Consider the following 16939-nt stretch of genomic DNA (forward strand, 5'->3'; position numbering starts at 1 on the left):
AGACCTACACTCTGGTAACTTAATCCCACTCAAAATGTTCTTTTAAATCAAGCAGTAGGAAAACTTACTGCTAAACTAGTCACCAACAAAAATCCTTGTCCCATCAGCAAACAGGCTGTAAATAGAGGATCACAAAATCTAACAGCTAGATGTAGTCAAAAAGTTCATCTAATTTATCCACTACAGAAAAAGCATGCCTAAAACATCACTGAACACTATCTAATCTATTCTTAAAAGCTTTTAGAATGGGATGCTCTACAGCCTTCTGAAATGGTCTTTTTCAGTCTGTTCTCATCAATATCAGAATTTGTACTTTGACCCATGTACTACCTCAACTTCAATAAAAATCAGCCATTTTTTAATTCTCTACTTCTTAACTTACAGAAACCAATCATCCTGTATTACAGTGACTTTTTTTTTTGGCACAAGCTTCCAGTGTCTCCCACTTCAATCTCTTTTTTGCCAGTCTAAACAAATGCCCTCAGCATTATTCAGGGGTGGAACTATCCAAGTCTCTAATTCTTATTCCTGTCACATCAGTACTGTCCACATGTGTTTTAATTTCTTAATAGGTAGTACCCAGAACTGAAGACAGTATTCCAGCTTAGGACTCACACTGAGATAATAGTTACTTCCTTCTTGTTCAATAACACTGCAATTCACTCAGTTGGTCTATAATCCTTACAGTCTAAAGTCCTTTTACAGTTCTGCCATGCAGAGAATTTGGTACTCATGCACTTGAATTTCTCCTGCATGTACTGCTTGATACTTAAAAAACAGAGCATAAAGATCTCAGATAACGTGCCCACAACCAAAAGAGCATAACATCTAAAATGCATTACCTAATAAAATCCTTACTTAATATAGCAGTTAAGGTATCAAACTAACCAAACAAAATACCATTTTTGCACAGCACAGGCCACATCTTGCAGAAACAGAGCATTTTTTGGACTATGAGATGTTTTATGAAACACTTCCTACAAAGCTCTGCTCGATCAGGCAAGACTTCCAGAGCTTAGAAAGAAATTCAAGTTTCAAAGACAAGCTACCCTAAAAAAAAAAAAAATCAATGGAACAAAAAAACCTTCAAGAAGTAATCCCCTGAAACAAAGTTGAGCTATACAGTACAGAGTAATGAGAGACCTTAGTGATGGCAGGGAAGGGTTTGGCTTGGGTTTTTTGCTTTCAAGTCTCTGATGCCTATATTGCACCTGTTGTTCTCACATGTTAGGGGGGCGGTGTGGTGTGGTGTCTGCTTTATGCATACAAATTTCAAGGAGACATTCAAAGGACAATTTTATTTTGTTGATAAAGAAAATTGGCTAAGCTTTCCTTTCTTCTCAGAACATAAGTAACATTCAATGAGGTAGATGAACACCAATAACTGAAGTCCATTTAAGAAGCTTTTAGATAAACCAGACTGACACATTGCATGTTTTCGAACTGAAAAAACCCAAAAGTATTAATGTATTAATATACATTATTTACAACAGAGTAAGTTCAGTGTATACAAAAATGACATTTTAGTCATAAGTATTTGATATGCAAGTATACTCTCACATACATGTTGTCTTCCCCATACAGCCTTGGAGGAAGCATTTCATGTCATTTCTTAAACTATTAGATTGTAGAAGTGTAAAATATATTTTCAAAATCACTTTGATTCCTATATTCCAGTCCAGATCACAATTTTGGCCTTTGCTGCACAAGTTCTACCTTACAAATAAGGTCACTGTTATCCTATAGTACAAAACCACTTGCTATTTGACACAGATTATTTTAAAGTGAACCATCACAAGAAAACAAATTACTCACTCATCCAGAACATGAGGATCCTCAGGACTTTTATTTTCATATTCTAAAAGCTCAAGAAAACTCTGCATGTACCTGAAAAAAATTATAAAGAAGGAGTTAAAATACTTAAACCTAAACTACTTCTGAATTTTTTTTAATCTTAAGACTACAACCTCATCTGAAACAACAGAAGCATAGTATACAGTTCTCTGCAAAAGCTAAAATGAAGAGCAACACGGCAGCAAAGATAAGAAAAACAACTACAATATACTGATTTAAAAAGTATTATTTATGACAGTCCATGACTCAGGAAAACTGCTATATAAATCAAGCTAAAGTTAACAGGAGCAAACCCTCTCTTCAGGTAGGTCTGTAATTTCAGGTAACTTAGTTCATCCCTGTATCTTGATTTCCTGGTGTTAGTTTGCTCCCACCTTCCTCAGAGAACGAACCAACCTTCCTTCCAAAATAAAGCTCCAGGGAACACTCCCCAAAAGCCATGCTAACAAGACTGTACCAAGCTGGTTCTACCACAGTACTCCAGAAGAGTACGCCCCTTCACACACTCCCACATCTTCTCACACTGTACTTCAGGCTGCATGACACAACCCTCAATTTCATAAAAGCACCACTCTCTCACAACACAGCTTGCTCCCTAGCTCATACACTCACCACACGGGACTCAAAGATTTAAAGCAAAGTACTACTCAGCACAAACTCAGCCAGCCTGCTCTATAGGAACCTAGTCCAACACCAGTATAAATGCCACCACATCACACCACTGAGTCTGAGGACCAGGTATCACCCCTTGATGCAGGTGCATTTAGCAGTATACACGCAGCTTTAAAGATTACAGAACTGGGACCTGTATTTTGAAGAAAATCACATAAGGTATCAATCACACACACAAAAGATAGGGTTTCAGTGTTACCAGAAAGAGCTGTGATTCTTCTCCCTTTTGCCCTGGTTAAGCACAGTCACACTATGATAACATCAGTGCTACTCAGATGTGTATGTTAACAGTTGTAACTCCACACAACAGCAAAACAGCCAGCTGGATAGGTTTGTCTTGGCTTTTAAATCATTTTTGCACATGAGAACACTTCATAGAGAGGTCTAACTACTTAAAGCTAGCACAAGAGAGAAAAGATAACCATAAAGCCTACATAAGGAAAAAGCAAACCAAATGAACAAGCCTTTCCCCTTTCAGTAGCAGCAACCCATTAGATCAGCTCAGCAGAGGGTCTATGCATAAACTCAGTGCCTGTGAGACTGACCTAAGATATGAAACTTCACCCTACTTCAAGCTACAGCAAAGCTTAAGACAGCACTGCTGTCTACGTGACTCCCTCCAGAATCACATGATGCTACTCCACCCCCCATTTCAGTTGTAGCCATCTCAGGTCACTGCAACATTTCTCCCAGGAGACTGACATTTTCAACATGGTCAGCACAGCAACACTAGCTCCTGCGCCTCTGTGGTTTTGCCCTCCTGCAGCCATCACAAATAAGTACAGAAATCCCTCAAATGTTTCTCAAATACAAGCTTGGGAAGTAGCTGATGTATCTAGTACTGATAATTTTAAAACATGTTCTTTTACACTGTTAAGAGATAGTACCACTTTAGAACCAGGAATTCAAGAAATTGTCTAAGGTCACTTCAGGGAACAGGCAGTATCTTCAGCAGCCACAGCCCCACTATCCACTGAAAGTAAGTTCCTGAAAAGTGCAACTTTTAGCAGGTATACTGAAGCAGTTCTAACTAGCCAGGAACAGTATACATGATGTGGAGAATAGAAGGGCAGAGGAAGAATCATCAGAACTGCCTGCTGGAGGAAGGACTGAGTTAGTGAAAGCGTGAGCGAGAACTAATCTTCGAGAATGTGTCCTTGCACACACTCCCCTTTTATTAAGTCTCACTGGAAAAAGCTGCTTTACTGTCTGAACACTGTCTGAACTCAGCTGCTTCACGTGCAAGACTCAACATGTAACAAACTATGATCACCTTCACTCCTTTGTTTCAAAGAGGTATATGCTCTTCAACATCATTTGCCTCATATGAATCAAGGTCAAACAAGTTAATCATGGGTATAGGATGGAAAGAAAAAGGTGCCATTATTACAGTAAGCAAAACACAGTAATAAACAATCAGCAAAGGAACTCCAAAATGTAAGATGGGAAAGTGGTGAACAAGGCACTGAGGCAACTCAGAGCATCAGTTCGGCTCCATAGAGGCAGTAAAATGGGCTTTTGACTTCTCACTAAACCAGGCTATGTCATGCAGAAGCAATGCTTAAGACCCGTTCCTGTACGTAATTTTGCTCTGCCTCCAGTGAATACGTGACACTCCACAACCAGTCTTTGCTACCTCCTTCACCATTTCCTTGATGGGTGATGAGAATATATCTAAGTCATTCAATGCATAATTGTCTCAAAGAGGAAACTGACTTTCTGGACTCTTTCTGTAACCAGAAAAAAAAAGAGTATCATTCATGTGGGATACTTTTCTTGCAAATACATTTAGAAATGAAAAAAAAGCCATGTAACTTGACTTAAGACCACCAGCATTGTTAGAATGGACTAGTTCTCTCATGCTGTGGGTCGTAATATACAAGCAAGCTAAGGTCTTCCATTGTAACTAAATAAATATTTGCTGTCTTAAATTTTTTTGTGCAGTAAAAGGAAATCATGCACAATATTTATTTGATTCTACAGGGAAAAGCAATCCACCAAAAAAGTACCTGCATAATTTCTGTGAAGGAATCTGATTCTATTCCTCAAATACAGGTTGATCTCTTGCCACACAATGACTTTGTCTACATCAGCATTTTTTATTTCCAAATCTAAACCTGTGGTATGGTTTTGAAATGAATCTCCCAACGATCTTTCTTTAATCCACACCGCTTTTATTTGCAGAGTAGTTTTGGCACTTCTCAGAATGATCAAGTTCTTCTCAGAAGAAACTAAACTGGAAGCTGCTGCAGATGGGTTTCACACATTTGATGCACAAGTCAGCCATCATGATCTGAACCAATAAGCAGGCCAAAACACTATGATTTTTCCAGCACAGGCACAACATGCCAGGAGGCAGACTATGGACTGTCAGAAGTACCCTCCACACTGTGAACTGTTTCTCATATTACATAAAAGACCAAATGCTGTAGGTGTCAGCAAGTTTTCCAACAACCACCCCTCTAACTATGCTCCCTTCTCCCATCCTTTCAAACCTTCCTCCTGGTTTGAAATCCTTTCCCTTCCTACTTTAATTTCTGTTGCCATCCTCCCTATTTTGGGGAGGCCTTTATTTTTTTTCCTTGCTGTCTCTTGGGTTTTCCCTACACCTCCAGTCTACTCTTCTACACCGATTTCCATAAAGGAAACAATACTCCTTTCTGCCTTCCCAGAACACCGAGGGCTGCAAGCCAGCTCTCCAAGGAAATTCAAAATCACAGAATTGTTTAGGTTGAAAGGTATCTCTTGAAATCATCTAGTCCAAGGTCCCTGCTCAAGCAGGGTCAGCGAGTACAGGCTGTTCAAGACCATGTCCTGCTGAGTTTTGAAAATCTCCATTGAGGGAGACTCCATAGCCTCTCTGGGCAAACTTCTTGTGGTATCTGATCACCTTCACTGTAAAAAAGTTTCTTCTTATGTTCAGATGGAATCTCATGTACTTTAATTTGTATTCATTGCCTCTTGTCCTATCACTGAGCACTACCGAAAAAAAAGTCTTGCTTCACCATCTTCGTTCTGGCCCATTAGGTATTCATACACACTGATAATACACAATTATTAGTGTTAGTCCCCAAACCTGATCCTCTTCAGACTGAACAGTCCAGGCAGCTTGCTGAATATCTCTAAGGAGATACTGTGCTCTCTCAGCTTCTTCCCATATGAAAGATGCTTCAATAAATCTGTGTCATGAAAGAAGTGACAACTTCTGTTGTGACAAAGTAAGTCAGAGAAGGTTATTAGGAAGCTGCTCACCCCTATCTGTCATCATACAATATTACGAAAGTCCTGCTTCTGAAGATCCAGGAGAACCACCACAATTCAGAAGCAACACATCAAGTACTTTTTATTACAGACCTCCTACCAGAAATCTCAAACATCAGCAATCCTGTGCTAATGCTGAGGATAAAACAGAAATTAGTATTTCTGGTACTGACAGCAGGCGGTACCTGATTTATGTGCTGTGTGGATTTGATTGTTGCCTACCATTACTGGTATGTTGTATTGAGATTCATACTCTGTTAGCTTATTGGGATATTGTTCTCAAGACTGCAGTCCCTGGAATAATCAAACATCACTACTCCTGTGTTGAAGGATCAGTGCTTTTACTAGGACTATCAGGCAAGGGCAAGCCAAGTGCTTCATCTAATGCAGGAAATAATTGTGCAGAAAACTGTCTCAGTCAGAAAAAGAGTAAAGCAGGTCTCAACCAGAAAAAAGCTGCCAAACATGGTCACTAGTCTTCAGCATAACCAGCAGGCAAAACAGCTTTAGAGGTCATTATGTTGCAGGCTCAAATAGCACCAATGAGGAACTAAGAGTTTCTGAAACAAAAGAAAATTACACAAACTAAATGCTCTACGGAAATTTATAAATATGCTAAAGTAATTTCTCTTTAATCTCTGTGGTGATGCAGAAACTATGCATTTAGATAGGGTTATCAACAATATTTAGATGTCTTTTTCTGATTCTAATTGATACTACTTTCTAGTCAAGTTCATTAGCACAAGTACTGTATCCAGCAAGTTGGAGGGACCAGCTCAGAGAAAAGGTTATGAACTTAAAATCTAAATTGCTCAGATTTTCTTCAATCCCTTGACTAAATAAAGCTAGAAAAAAGCAACCTTACAACAAAAATCTAACCTACTGTCCAATGCCTACCACTATATGGCACCCAACCTGGGATGTTGGTCTAAAATATTAACCAAGAGCTGCAAATGCTGTACGTCTTTTACCCACTTGTAATTTCCAGTTTTTACACAAAATTCATCCACCCCACTCCCTCCCAAACACCTCAAAATTAAAGAAATTAAATTAAAACTTGTTTAAAAGGGAATTTATAACTCTGGTTAGCTGTAATAAATAATTCACAACATTGTCTTAACTACCACCAACATTACGATCTGCCTATTGGTGAGCAGTCAGTGATGCAGTTCACTCCTGTAATAGCTAGTGTGTAAAAAGGGTCAATTCCCCTTTCATACTATTCATTTATTTCCTTGAATTTTCTTTTTTATTTGAACTGTGGGTGCAGATATGGATAAATGATGGTGGCAACTACAGGATTTATCAAGCACTGAAAAGCAAGGCCTTGTGATGTTTTAAACACACTTCACACACAATTACCAGCCAGCTAGAATAAAGGAAAACAGTACCAGAATAAGGGATGACTTTCTATATTATTAGTAAATGGATACAACTATACAGGACACAAGTTTACAAAAAAACACCAGCACAGACAAAAAAGGTAATGTCAATTATATTTTGCTATCTTCAGTCATCAAAAGCAGAAACTAAAGCCTATGCCCTTCAAATCTGTTGTCTTGCTGGTGTTTAATTTTTTAATCACAAAACACTACAATTCATTGGGCAAGCTCTTTGGTTTCAAGCACCCCCTTCAGCCTTGTTCTTATGTTAATTACTGCCAGGTATACTGAATTCTTCTTAGTCTGCCAAATATAGTAATTCTAGAATGGCACATTTCATACATGAAATCATTGTAAATGCCCATAATGTCAGCTCCAGGGTTTGTTTTGTTTTGGGTTTTTTTCACACTCATGCAAGCTACCTTTGCTTTTTCCCTATGTTTATTTCACTAAGATTTTCCTTTAGAAACTCTCTAACGCCTAAGCACTGAAAAGATAAAACATATCTCCATGGTAACACAATCTTGTTAGCACAGTCTGAATGTAAAAAATAGAGAAAAAACAATTACTAATCCCCAAACTGTACTGATTTCTCAAATGAGTCTTTCCAAGGAGATAAATGGAGATGTATAGCCTTTTCCAGGGAAAAAGTACTAAAGAAAAGTAGAGAAATTTGGTCAGGGTTAATTAAAACATGAATTTTAGATATTTTGAGCAGCATATTGTGCAAACCTCATACTCACTTTAGATATTTTACAAGCTCTGACCTTATCCATTTTAAGGTTTTACTGTAACTATTCTCCCTTATCACACAGCCTTAGTAATGATATTCTTCATTACGCAATGCTGCCACATGTTCAATATCCTATCTGCAGTGCACTTTAGCTAGGGATGGCCCTCTCAAAGCTGGCCTAAAAAAGGCCTACTTCTTTGGAACTAGGAAGCTGTCCATTAATTTTGAAAAGCTGAAAATAAGTTGCTGATCCCTAGCACACTTCTTGTTGATCTGTCTATTATTTGGAATCACTGCAGCTCAACAGCCTGAATATATTAACTGTGTTATTATTTTGATTCGCTTTATTCCTCGCCTTGTGACTTCACGGAAAACATGCACATAAATTGTTATAAACTTGAACTGAGACAGAACTAATGTTTTACCTTTGCACAGGCTGAAATGCAATTTTTTTTTTTGGTCATAGTTCACTCTGTGGGTAACACCAGCTTTGTTCAGAAAAGCGTAGCTGAGTAGCACAAAGGAAGGACAGTTGTCTTACCTATCCTCATTGCTGCACACATCAGGCTAAAGAATCCAGAAAGAAAGGAGAAAAAAAAAAGCACCTTTCCTGAGATCAGTGAAGCAATCAGTTGTAAAATCTGTTAGAAGCACAGTGCAGCTAAGGAGCATGACCATGAAGATGGATTAGAGAACCTAGAAGAGAACAGGGCTTGCCTGCAGCAGGAAGCCGTTCTGTGAACACTCAGCACTTCTGAGAATACTTAGACATGAAAGATGAGAAAGGATGAGGTTGCTTCTCAAGGGACCTATAAGGGACTAAGAAACTCATGCAATCCATAATGTCACTGCCTAGCTGGACAGAGGATTGACAGGAAAGGATCCATGCAGTACAGCAGGTAGGGTTGTTTTCTTTCTCCACCAAACCTAAGCTCCATCTATTTACAGAGCCACCTTATTCTAACTTTAATAGAACCTTTTTTAAAGATTAGGAGCTTTTTTATTTTCTGGTGTGCTGACATTAAGGAATAGACTGGGAACTCGAGTTTTAAAGCTCCAGCTCATTTGGAATCTCACCAAAAGCCCATGAAAACACAGGCTTCTAGTGCAAAGTGGTAGCATATATAAATCATAAATATGTTGGTATTTACACATAAATTACTGAAAATTAGCAAATAAACAGATTAAGGCAATACATTATGTCTTTGCTCACTTTTTGCAAGTGTATATCAGATTTTTTTGTTTGTATATTGATAAATTGTCAAGCTTCCTCAACCTATGTCGTAGTAATAAAGGATCATGAAATCTGATCAGAAATTCTTTCCTGAAGTATCAAACAAGTGTGTCAATAAGAGGTTTCTTCATTTTACAAGTTCACAGAACAGCTAAATTTATATTTATTTATTCTACTGCACAAAATTCAGGAATCGCTCTCTAGCTAGGTCTGAACTTTAGGTGAAGAAATGATAAATACCTTTCAAAGCCTGCTATCAGCATAGCTGTGTAATACTCAAGGTCATTCACACCGAAGTTAATAAAACTGTTTTGTTTTGATCTTTTTATAAGAAGCTAACCGATCCAGTAAATTTTGCCCAAAGTTCATCATCAGTATTTAACTAGGATTTATAATCCACAGGTAAGTGATTAAAAAAGCAATTAAAAGCCTCTAAACAGAAAAACAGAAAGTCCACATCTATGATCAGGAAAACAACATGCTACAGTTACTTTTATTACTTCTAACATAAGATCACAAAAATACTCTTACATTATCTCAGTGAAGTTATTCCTTTCCACAAAAGCTGTTAGGTAACTGAGGATCAAAATTAGAAGAACACTATAACAAACATTCTGATTTCAAATTTCCATCTCTGGGTTCTATGTCCACTTGAACTTCATCATGTTAAAATCTGATATTTTGGACGATTTAGCAGAAAACTATCAGTCTATAGCTGCGGTAGTGCAAATCACATTATCGTATACAATGCAGAATTTGTACACGTATCTTACAATCGTTATATATTCTAACACACTTGAGACTGATCTTTTTGGTGTGGTAGCTACTGAAATCATCCCAAACCTCTAAGTCCTCAAACTCTAAGCAAAAATTCTGAAGGGGGCAGCCAGTCTAAACACCCATTCAGTTCCTTTGCCAGAAGTGATCCAAATGTTGCTTGACTCTGTATTAGCAGGGAAGAAGCATATGCCACAGAACACATATTTGGACTAGAATTATGCTGTAGAGTCACTTCAGAAGAATTACTTCCTTTTCTTCATTCACCTGTTTGTCCACATTTCACTAGAGACAGCTTCACAAGTCATCTAGATCAGAAAAGCCTAAAAGGCCTGCATATTATCTACTCTTTCCTATTTGCCATAACAGCTTCCATAACATCAGATGAAGACTTCAAACCTTGCAAGCTGCCACTTAACCACAAAGTGATTGTTATTGTGTGGCTCCACAGCATTTACAATTATTTGAAGCACTTAATCATTATGTTTGAAGTGGTCATCAACACAGCTAGTATTACCTTGCAAAGACAAACATATTTAAACCAAAGTACACAGTATCACCTATCCTAGTTTATATTTTCTGAGTCTGAAGCTTGATAAATATGAGTCCAAACCCAGCAGTCAATGCACAGTCAACATGGAATTTCTTGGCTCAAGGACTATGACTGAATTTAACAGAAGCCTATAACATTAGCTGTCGTTACAGTTATATATGCTATTATTCACAAAGGGAAGTTTGTTGTATACTGCAAAGATTTTTTTGACATAAATTCTGTGGATCAAGTATTTGAAGGTAGAGAGACAATAAATACCCCATGAACAAAAATTTTTAGAGCTTAACACATACAAGGCAGTAGTCTCCAAATCTCTGAACATGCAAGTAGGCTAGAAATTAACTACTGTGGCAAAGATGACAGAACTTTGAATCACTTTGGATATACACTAGTATTTTTGACAAGGGAAGAATAAGGCTAAAGAACAGCTATTTCAAGAAGTCATGGGTGCAATACAGTAAGGAATATTTTAAAAGCTCACTCCTGTAAGTTTTTGACAGATTCTAATTATCTGGGACACAACAGTATGCTTTTACTAACTTACAAGACTCTTATCTCTAAGATCCATATTAGAATATTTACTTTAACATTAAACAGAAGAAAATGAAGTTTCATTGGACGAGAAACACACATTATAAACAATTCATGGCAGAAAACAGACTTCAGTTCAAGACAATTCAAGCTGAGTTGCAAGTAAAACATCACATAGTGTTAGTTTTACACTAATTTTTTAATTCACTTTTTTAAACTTACCAACTCTGCACTAGCCCAACTGAAGGCCTGTTAAGTAAGTTATCAGGCAACAAATTGACTTCTCTCATGGTGTTAGCTAGTCGCACAGGAAGTTCTTTCCGCAGAAACATGTATGAAGTCTTCTCACATGCATTGTCACGACCTGTTAGAAGGAAGGAAAAAAAGATATCCATTGCAGATCAAATGTTAGACTTCCCAGTGCTAGAAGATTAAAAAAAAAAAACCCAAACAACCACAACACAAACCACTTATGGAAATAAAAACAGTTTAAAATAGTTTCTTTCGATACCCACCTTCACTTCCCTCTCACTCCCAAGACATATATTATACTTCTACCTTACTAGAGCTTAACCCCTTTTATTTGACTTTCTTCCTCATTTCACATATCTCATCCTCTCTCCTATAAATAAAAATGTCTCATCCTATAAAAAAAAATATCAAATACTAAAGACTTGATATTAGCTGGAAATAAGACCCAAAAATACTAGCTTTTATCAGTTATTACTTTTTTAGTAAAGTGAGCTTTTAAAAAGTGGAAGCTGCACACATAATGGAGGATAAGAAATGAAAACAAAGGGACAAAACAGAATGGCAACAGCTGGCTAATGTTTCATGTCACAAGCTCTACTAAGTACTTAAACATTTCAGCAGCAACTGGAAAGACCAAATGTCATCATCCCTCCCAGGACTAGCCTACAAGATGCTCACTAGCCACCAGGAAGGGAAGTGCAGTGCTCATCACCACATTCCCATCTGGAAAAGCGGCAGCTGAGATTATCCTATCCTGGACTTTCAATTTTAGAACAAATTTTTATCCAGCACAATATTTTGAAAATCAAAAAAACAAACATAACAAAACAAACAGAAAACAAATAAAAGGGATCCAGCAAAATAACAATACTTTGGAGCCACACTAAAGACTTGACATGACTAATAGCATTTTTAAACTAGTTACTGGAGATACCTGTAAAACTTTAACTACAAATATTTGAAAGTATAATAAGTTAGGACTCTTGCCCACATAGTTCACATGGAAGATCAGACCTGACATTTTTGTCTTTTGCAGCGTTTCACAAGTGGAGGAACTCCCTATCATAACTAATTTCCAAAGAGTCCATGTAAATTAAAATAATAAAAAAAAAAAATCCATATTTTACTTGTAATGAACAGTCACTATTCTGTGTCTAGAAAGACAGCAAATGTCTTTTGTGATGATACCCAGTACAACCACCTGCATAATTTGTGAGTGAAGGCATAATACAAGAGCTATAAATTATGTTCAAGCAAACCAGAAAGTGTTAAAAGCACTACTAGGCACATAATCATTGAGATTTGCAATTTGAAAGACTCAAGTACAATGCAACCAGCACAATCAAGGTGATACTTTAAGACAGTCCCATTATAATCAGCTGAACAGCAGAGATTTCACCTTCTTTGCATAGATAACAGCATTGATGGATTAGTTCCCAAACTGTAAAACAAGTTTGGGGGAATATACAGGAAGAATTAGGGTTTCCTTTTTTTCTTGCTCATTTAGGTAACAACAGTGGATGATTAAATTCTATTAGCGTCAGCAATTCTATTATTGCTCTTCCAGAAAACATTTGGACCTCGTTTACTTACTTGCATTTTCACATCTTCAATTACAAATACACACACATCCTGTCAAACTTAGACAAAGGAAACAAGATATTACATTGTTATTTTCTGTGAAGGACAGTAATGATTTTAGAGTTCAATCCTTCAATTAAATTAGATACCAATTCACCTAACAATAGAGGATAGACATTTGTTCACAAGTCACTGTATATTGTCATTTTTTGGAAAGACTGTGGGACTGGACAGCAGGAAAGACTCTCTGACTAAGCTCACCCTACACCTTCTGGGCCAGAAAAACCCTCAAAGACTGAGAGAAAGTTTAGTTATTTTCTAGACAATAAAAAGCAAGAGGAATGAAAGACAGCCGCGACAGAGAATGAGGAAGTGGCAAACAAGAACCCACAGCCTGTGGGTCTCTGAAAGGGCACGGGGCCCCTCACTGACACAAGTCCCTGGGTTTGTGCAAGGCAGACCACAAAAGCTGCTAGGCTGGAAAGCAGTACTGGCAGAAGAGACCCTCTCCTCCCATGAGCAAGGGCACATCTCTATTTAACCTGTCTCACCCCATCAGTTTTAAACTGACTCTTTAAGGAGTTGCCTTGCTCTTATGTACTGCTACATTTTAGATACAGAACCCTTCATGGTCCCTTTGCATGCTGAGTGCAGGAAAATGAAAGAAAGTTTTGTTTCAGGCCTGCCTGACTTGAAGGCTTGCTTCACCACAACTTCACTACATCTTTCTGGTTTGGGAAACACGATCATAATATCAGCTGTTTAGCTGTATGCAATTTATCTGAGAGCCTCCACTGAGCTGCTTCAGCTTCTAGTGTAAGGTCAGTTATCTGCTTGCCAAACAGCACGTGCATGGGAAGAGAGAATGGCTATTCACTAGGATCAGCAAGAATTAGATAACCTCCAGCTTTTGAAGCATAAAGCATACTGTGTCCTAACCATTGCTCCTTGGCTGCTGTTCTCCATAACCTCTACAAAGACAGTTGTCAGAATGAGGGACATCCTACTAAGTACAAGAAAAAAAAAAAAAATCTGAGTCTGGAAATTAGTTCTTTTCTTAATATAGTTCATCACACATAAGTAAGTCTAAGTTCTAAAGATCTTTCCAAAACCAGCGTTCTAGAAAGCTGCAATGCCACATTTGCAGGTTTAACCTCCAATCAGATTTTTTTTTTCATAGATTGGCTTTATTTTTGCTTTATTTGTTGTATCTTTTTTCAAACTACACAGCATTCTTTCTTGATTTTGTCATCATTCCAACTGGGTCAATACATATTGCCAGAACCAGGCTTTTGTCTCAAACACCACAGGGTAAAGCCAGTTTAAATCCATCAGTTTCAGTTCAAGGGAATTTGAAGTCACTCTCCCAGGGTTAAAGTGAAAGTGAAACTTGTGAATAATCTCTCCTTGATTCATCCTGCAGCCCCCAGGATGTTACTCAAAAATACAAATATATAAAACAATGACCTGCTTACCTTTGGATGAATTCAAATGGAAGAAAGAATATAGTAATCTCACGCCCTAGTGCAGACTACACTGCACTAGGCATCTATAAGGGACTGTGTTATCTGTCTCAAACATTGCTGTCATACCGCTACCATTTCCTGGCCTCGGCATCCTGTCCCCGTGGAAGAGTACGCTCTGAAGGAGATGAATTGTCTCTGACAGGACCACGACATGTTCAGGCTGGCACGGGGCCATGGGGCGGCACATATTATAATGAGCTCCATGGGAATGAACGGTCTCTTCGGAGAGATAGCGGGGACTGGGACATAAAAGGACTGTGTACTCCTCTTTCATGAGCACTATTCACTCTTGTCATCTCATCCTTCCTCGGAGCTGGGACTGCAGCAGAGCTTGAAGCACCACCACATGCACTGAGACCGAGCCAGCAGGACATCGCTGGACTCGTGGTGGTGGGAATTAGTCTCGCTGCATCTCTACTATTTGCTTGCTTAGGGATTCTGACTTTTCCTTTCTTTTCCTCTCTGTCCTATCACTGTTATCAGTCGTGTGTACAATAAAGTTCACTAGGTTGTACGGCATCTGACCTCGTTTGTGTCTTAATCTCACTCTTGAGATTGTTTAAGAACCCTCCCCGATATAGGATCGGGACAGCATCAAAGACTGAATTTAGCTTTATTTCCAAAAACACAGGGGGCTGTGTCAGAGTTGTCTAATCATGGTGCACTGAAGACCAACAGTAGCAGCAGACTTCAAGGCAGAATGTAATGACATGGAAGTATGATGCTGGCATGACATTGCAATATACTAGGAGTACTGCTTTTGTTATGAATTACTAATAGAAGGCCCACTGCTTATACGTGAAGAAATGCATTGCAAATACAGCTTTATGCTATCTTGTTAAACTATTTGAAATTAACATTCATTTTTAACTCTGAGGAATCATCAACTTTCACATATAAATCACTAAACTATAGGAATACTGAAGAAGAGTCTGGTCAGAAGATGCAATGTGAGGATCAGTGACAAAGAAAAAGCTTCACATACACATTTTAATTGTAATTTTACTGTCTTGAGTACTCCTACAGACATTGGTGCAACTACTGGTTAAATATTATATGTAAGTTTCTTCCATAGACAGGATAGCAGGACCTCACTGTTCAACTAATGAGAAAACAGAACCTATACTGACAGAGACAGAAGAATTTCTAACAAGACTATACATACACCATTGCCACCTTGATATTAAACCAACAGCAAGGACTTTGCCTTCACTATCAATCCGCTACTCATTATTTAACTATTAGTGATTAATTAGGGTTCTTTTTTTGTGTTTACTTTTTCACTAGTGCTTTTCATCTACATTTTTCCAAGTAAAATGAGTATGTTCCAATTAAAAACAGCTAACCCACCAACCACCAAAGGCTTTTTCAAAGTTTTAGATTCAACTTTCTTTGAATGCCAAACGTGCTTCATTAAAATATTATACCCCTAATAACTAAGCATTTGTGTGCAACTTTTATATTTATGTTGGGTTTGAGTTATCTGAATAAAGGCTAGGTTAACATTTCATCCTAAAGAGAGGTTAACATTTCATCCTAAAGAGTGTTTCAATATAAATGTATATTCATTTTCTTTAAGTGAAGACCAATCTGCTGAGATAGCATATTCAGTAATGATATATGATGTACTGCTGCTTAGTTATCAAGTACTTAAACTTAGATTTCAAGTACTAGCAACAAATGAGTACAACAAAAAGTTGTTCAATTTGTGGTTTTAGTACTTAAGACATCTGAGAATATTTTTAAGTAGTTTGTTTTTCTAAAGACTAAAACAGATGAAAAGTTTTGGAGTGATGTATTGAAAATTTTCTGCAAGTCAGAAGTTAGGGAAGATTTTCATTTCAAAAGAAACAGCTAAAAAAAAGATTTCGTTAAACTGAGAGCTGTGTAGGTTTCCAATACCAGCACTTCATTTGCAGATGGGCCCATGTGCAACACTATACCCGTGAAAGAAACATCAACTCAAGCAAGAGTCTGAAGCTCCCAATGCCATGTATGAGAGATTAGAAATACACGAGAGAATGCCCAAGAAACCACAGCACCTGGAAGCCTTGGATCCTCTACAATTTACCAAAAGGTCTGAATCAGGTTTCTTGAATTGACTGTTTCTAGCCACATATTTATTGGAAATGTTTCAGTAAGCTGTGTAACAGATCACCCTCCCCAGTACATTGCTGCCTGTGAGAACACAGAACAGTTCAAGCCTTCAGAACCTTTCAAAAGTCAACAGAACTTCACTGCATATTTTAGCTAGTCTTGAACATATTAAGGGAAAAAATAAAAATGAAAGAAAAAAACACTTTTAGAGCTGTACAAATCCATCAGGAGTAACAGTTCTCAAACCGCTGAGTTATTAAAGATTTTAAATACCATTTCTGAGGTACATCAGCTGTTAGACACCTAAGATTCTGCATTAGAAAAAGAAAACCCTCTCAGAACAGTGCATCAGAAATGCAATTATTTCAGTTTTCAAAAGTTCTGCATTGATTTTTGTGAAGCTAAAACTCTGACAGAGTTCTACGGAAGAATTGTTATATCCTGCCTTGTTATTAATCTTGTGAAGAATGAAGGACAGATATATTA

The 16939-nt window shown here is 37.7% G+C and overlaps 1 protein-coding gene across 2 annotated transcripts in view; it reads right to left on the reverse strand.

The window, feature by feature from the left end:
• The window catches only part of PDK3 (pyruvate dehydrogenase kinase 3), a 63191-nt gene that overhangs the window by 27152 nt on the left and 19100 nt on the right, over positions 1–16939 (reverse strand). For both annotated transcript variants that reach the window (XM_074905673.1, XM_074905684.1), the window contains exons 2-3: positions 11220–11361; positions 1816–1887 (exon numbers count right to left, since the gene is read on the reverse strand). In XM_074905673.1, coding sequence (XP_074761774.1) covers positions 1816–1887; positions 11220–11361 — 214 coding nt within the window. The remainder of the gene's footprint in view (positions 1–1815; positions 1888–11219; positions 11362–16939) is intronic.

The sequence above is a fragment of the Athene noctua genome, chromosome 1, assembly GCF_965140245.1.
Source record: "Athene noctua chromosome 1, bAthNoc1.hap1.1, whole genome shotgun sequence".
Lineage (NCBI taxonomy): Eukaryota > Metazoa > Chordata > Aves > Strigiformes > Strigidae > Athene > Athene noctua.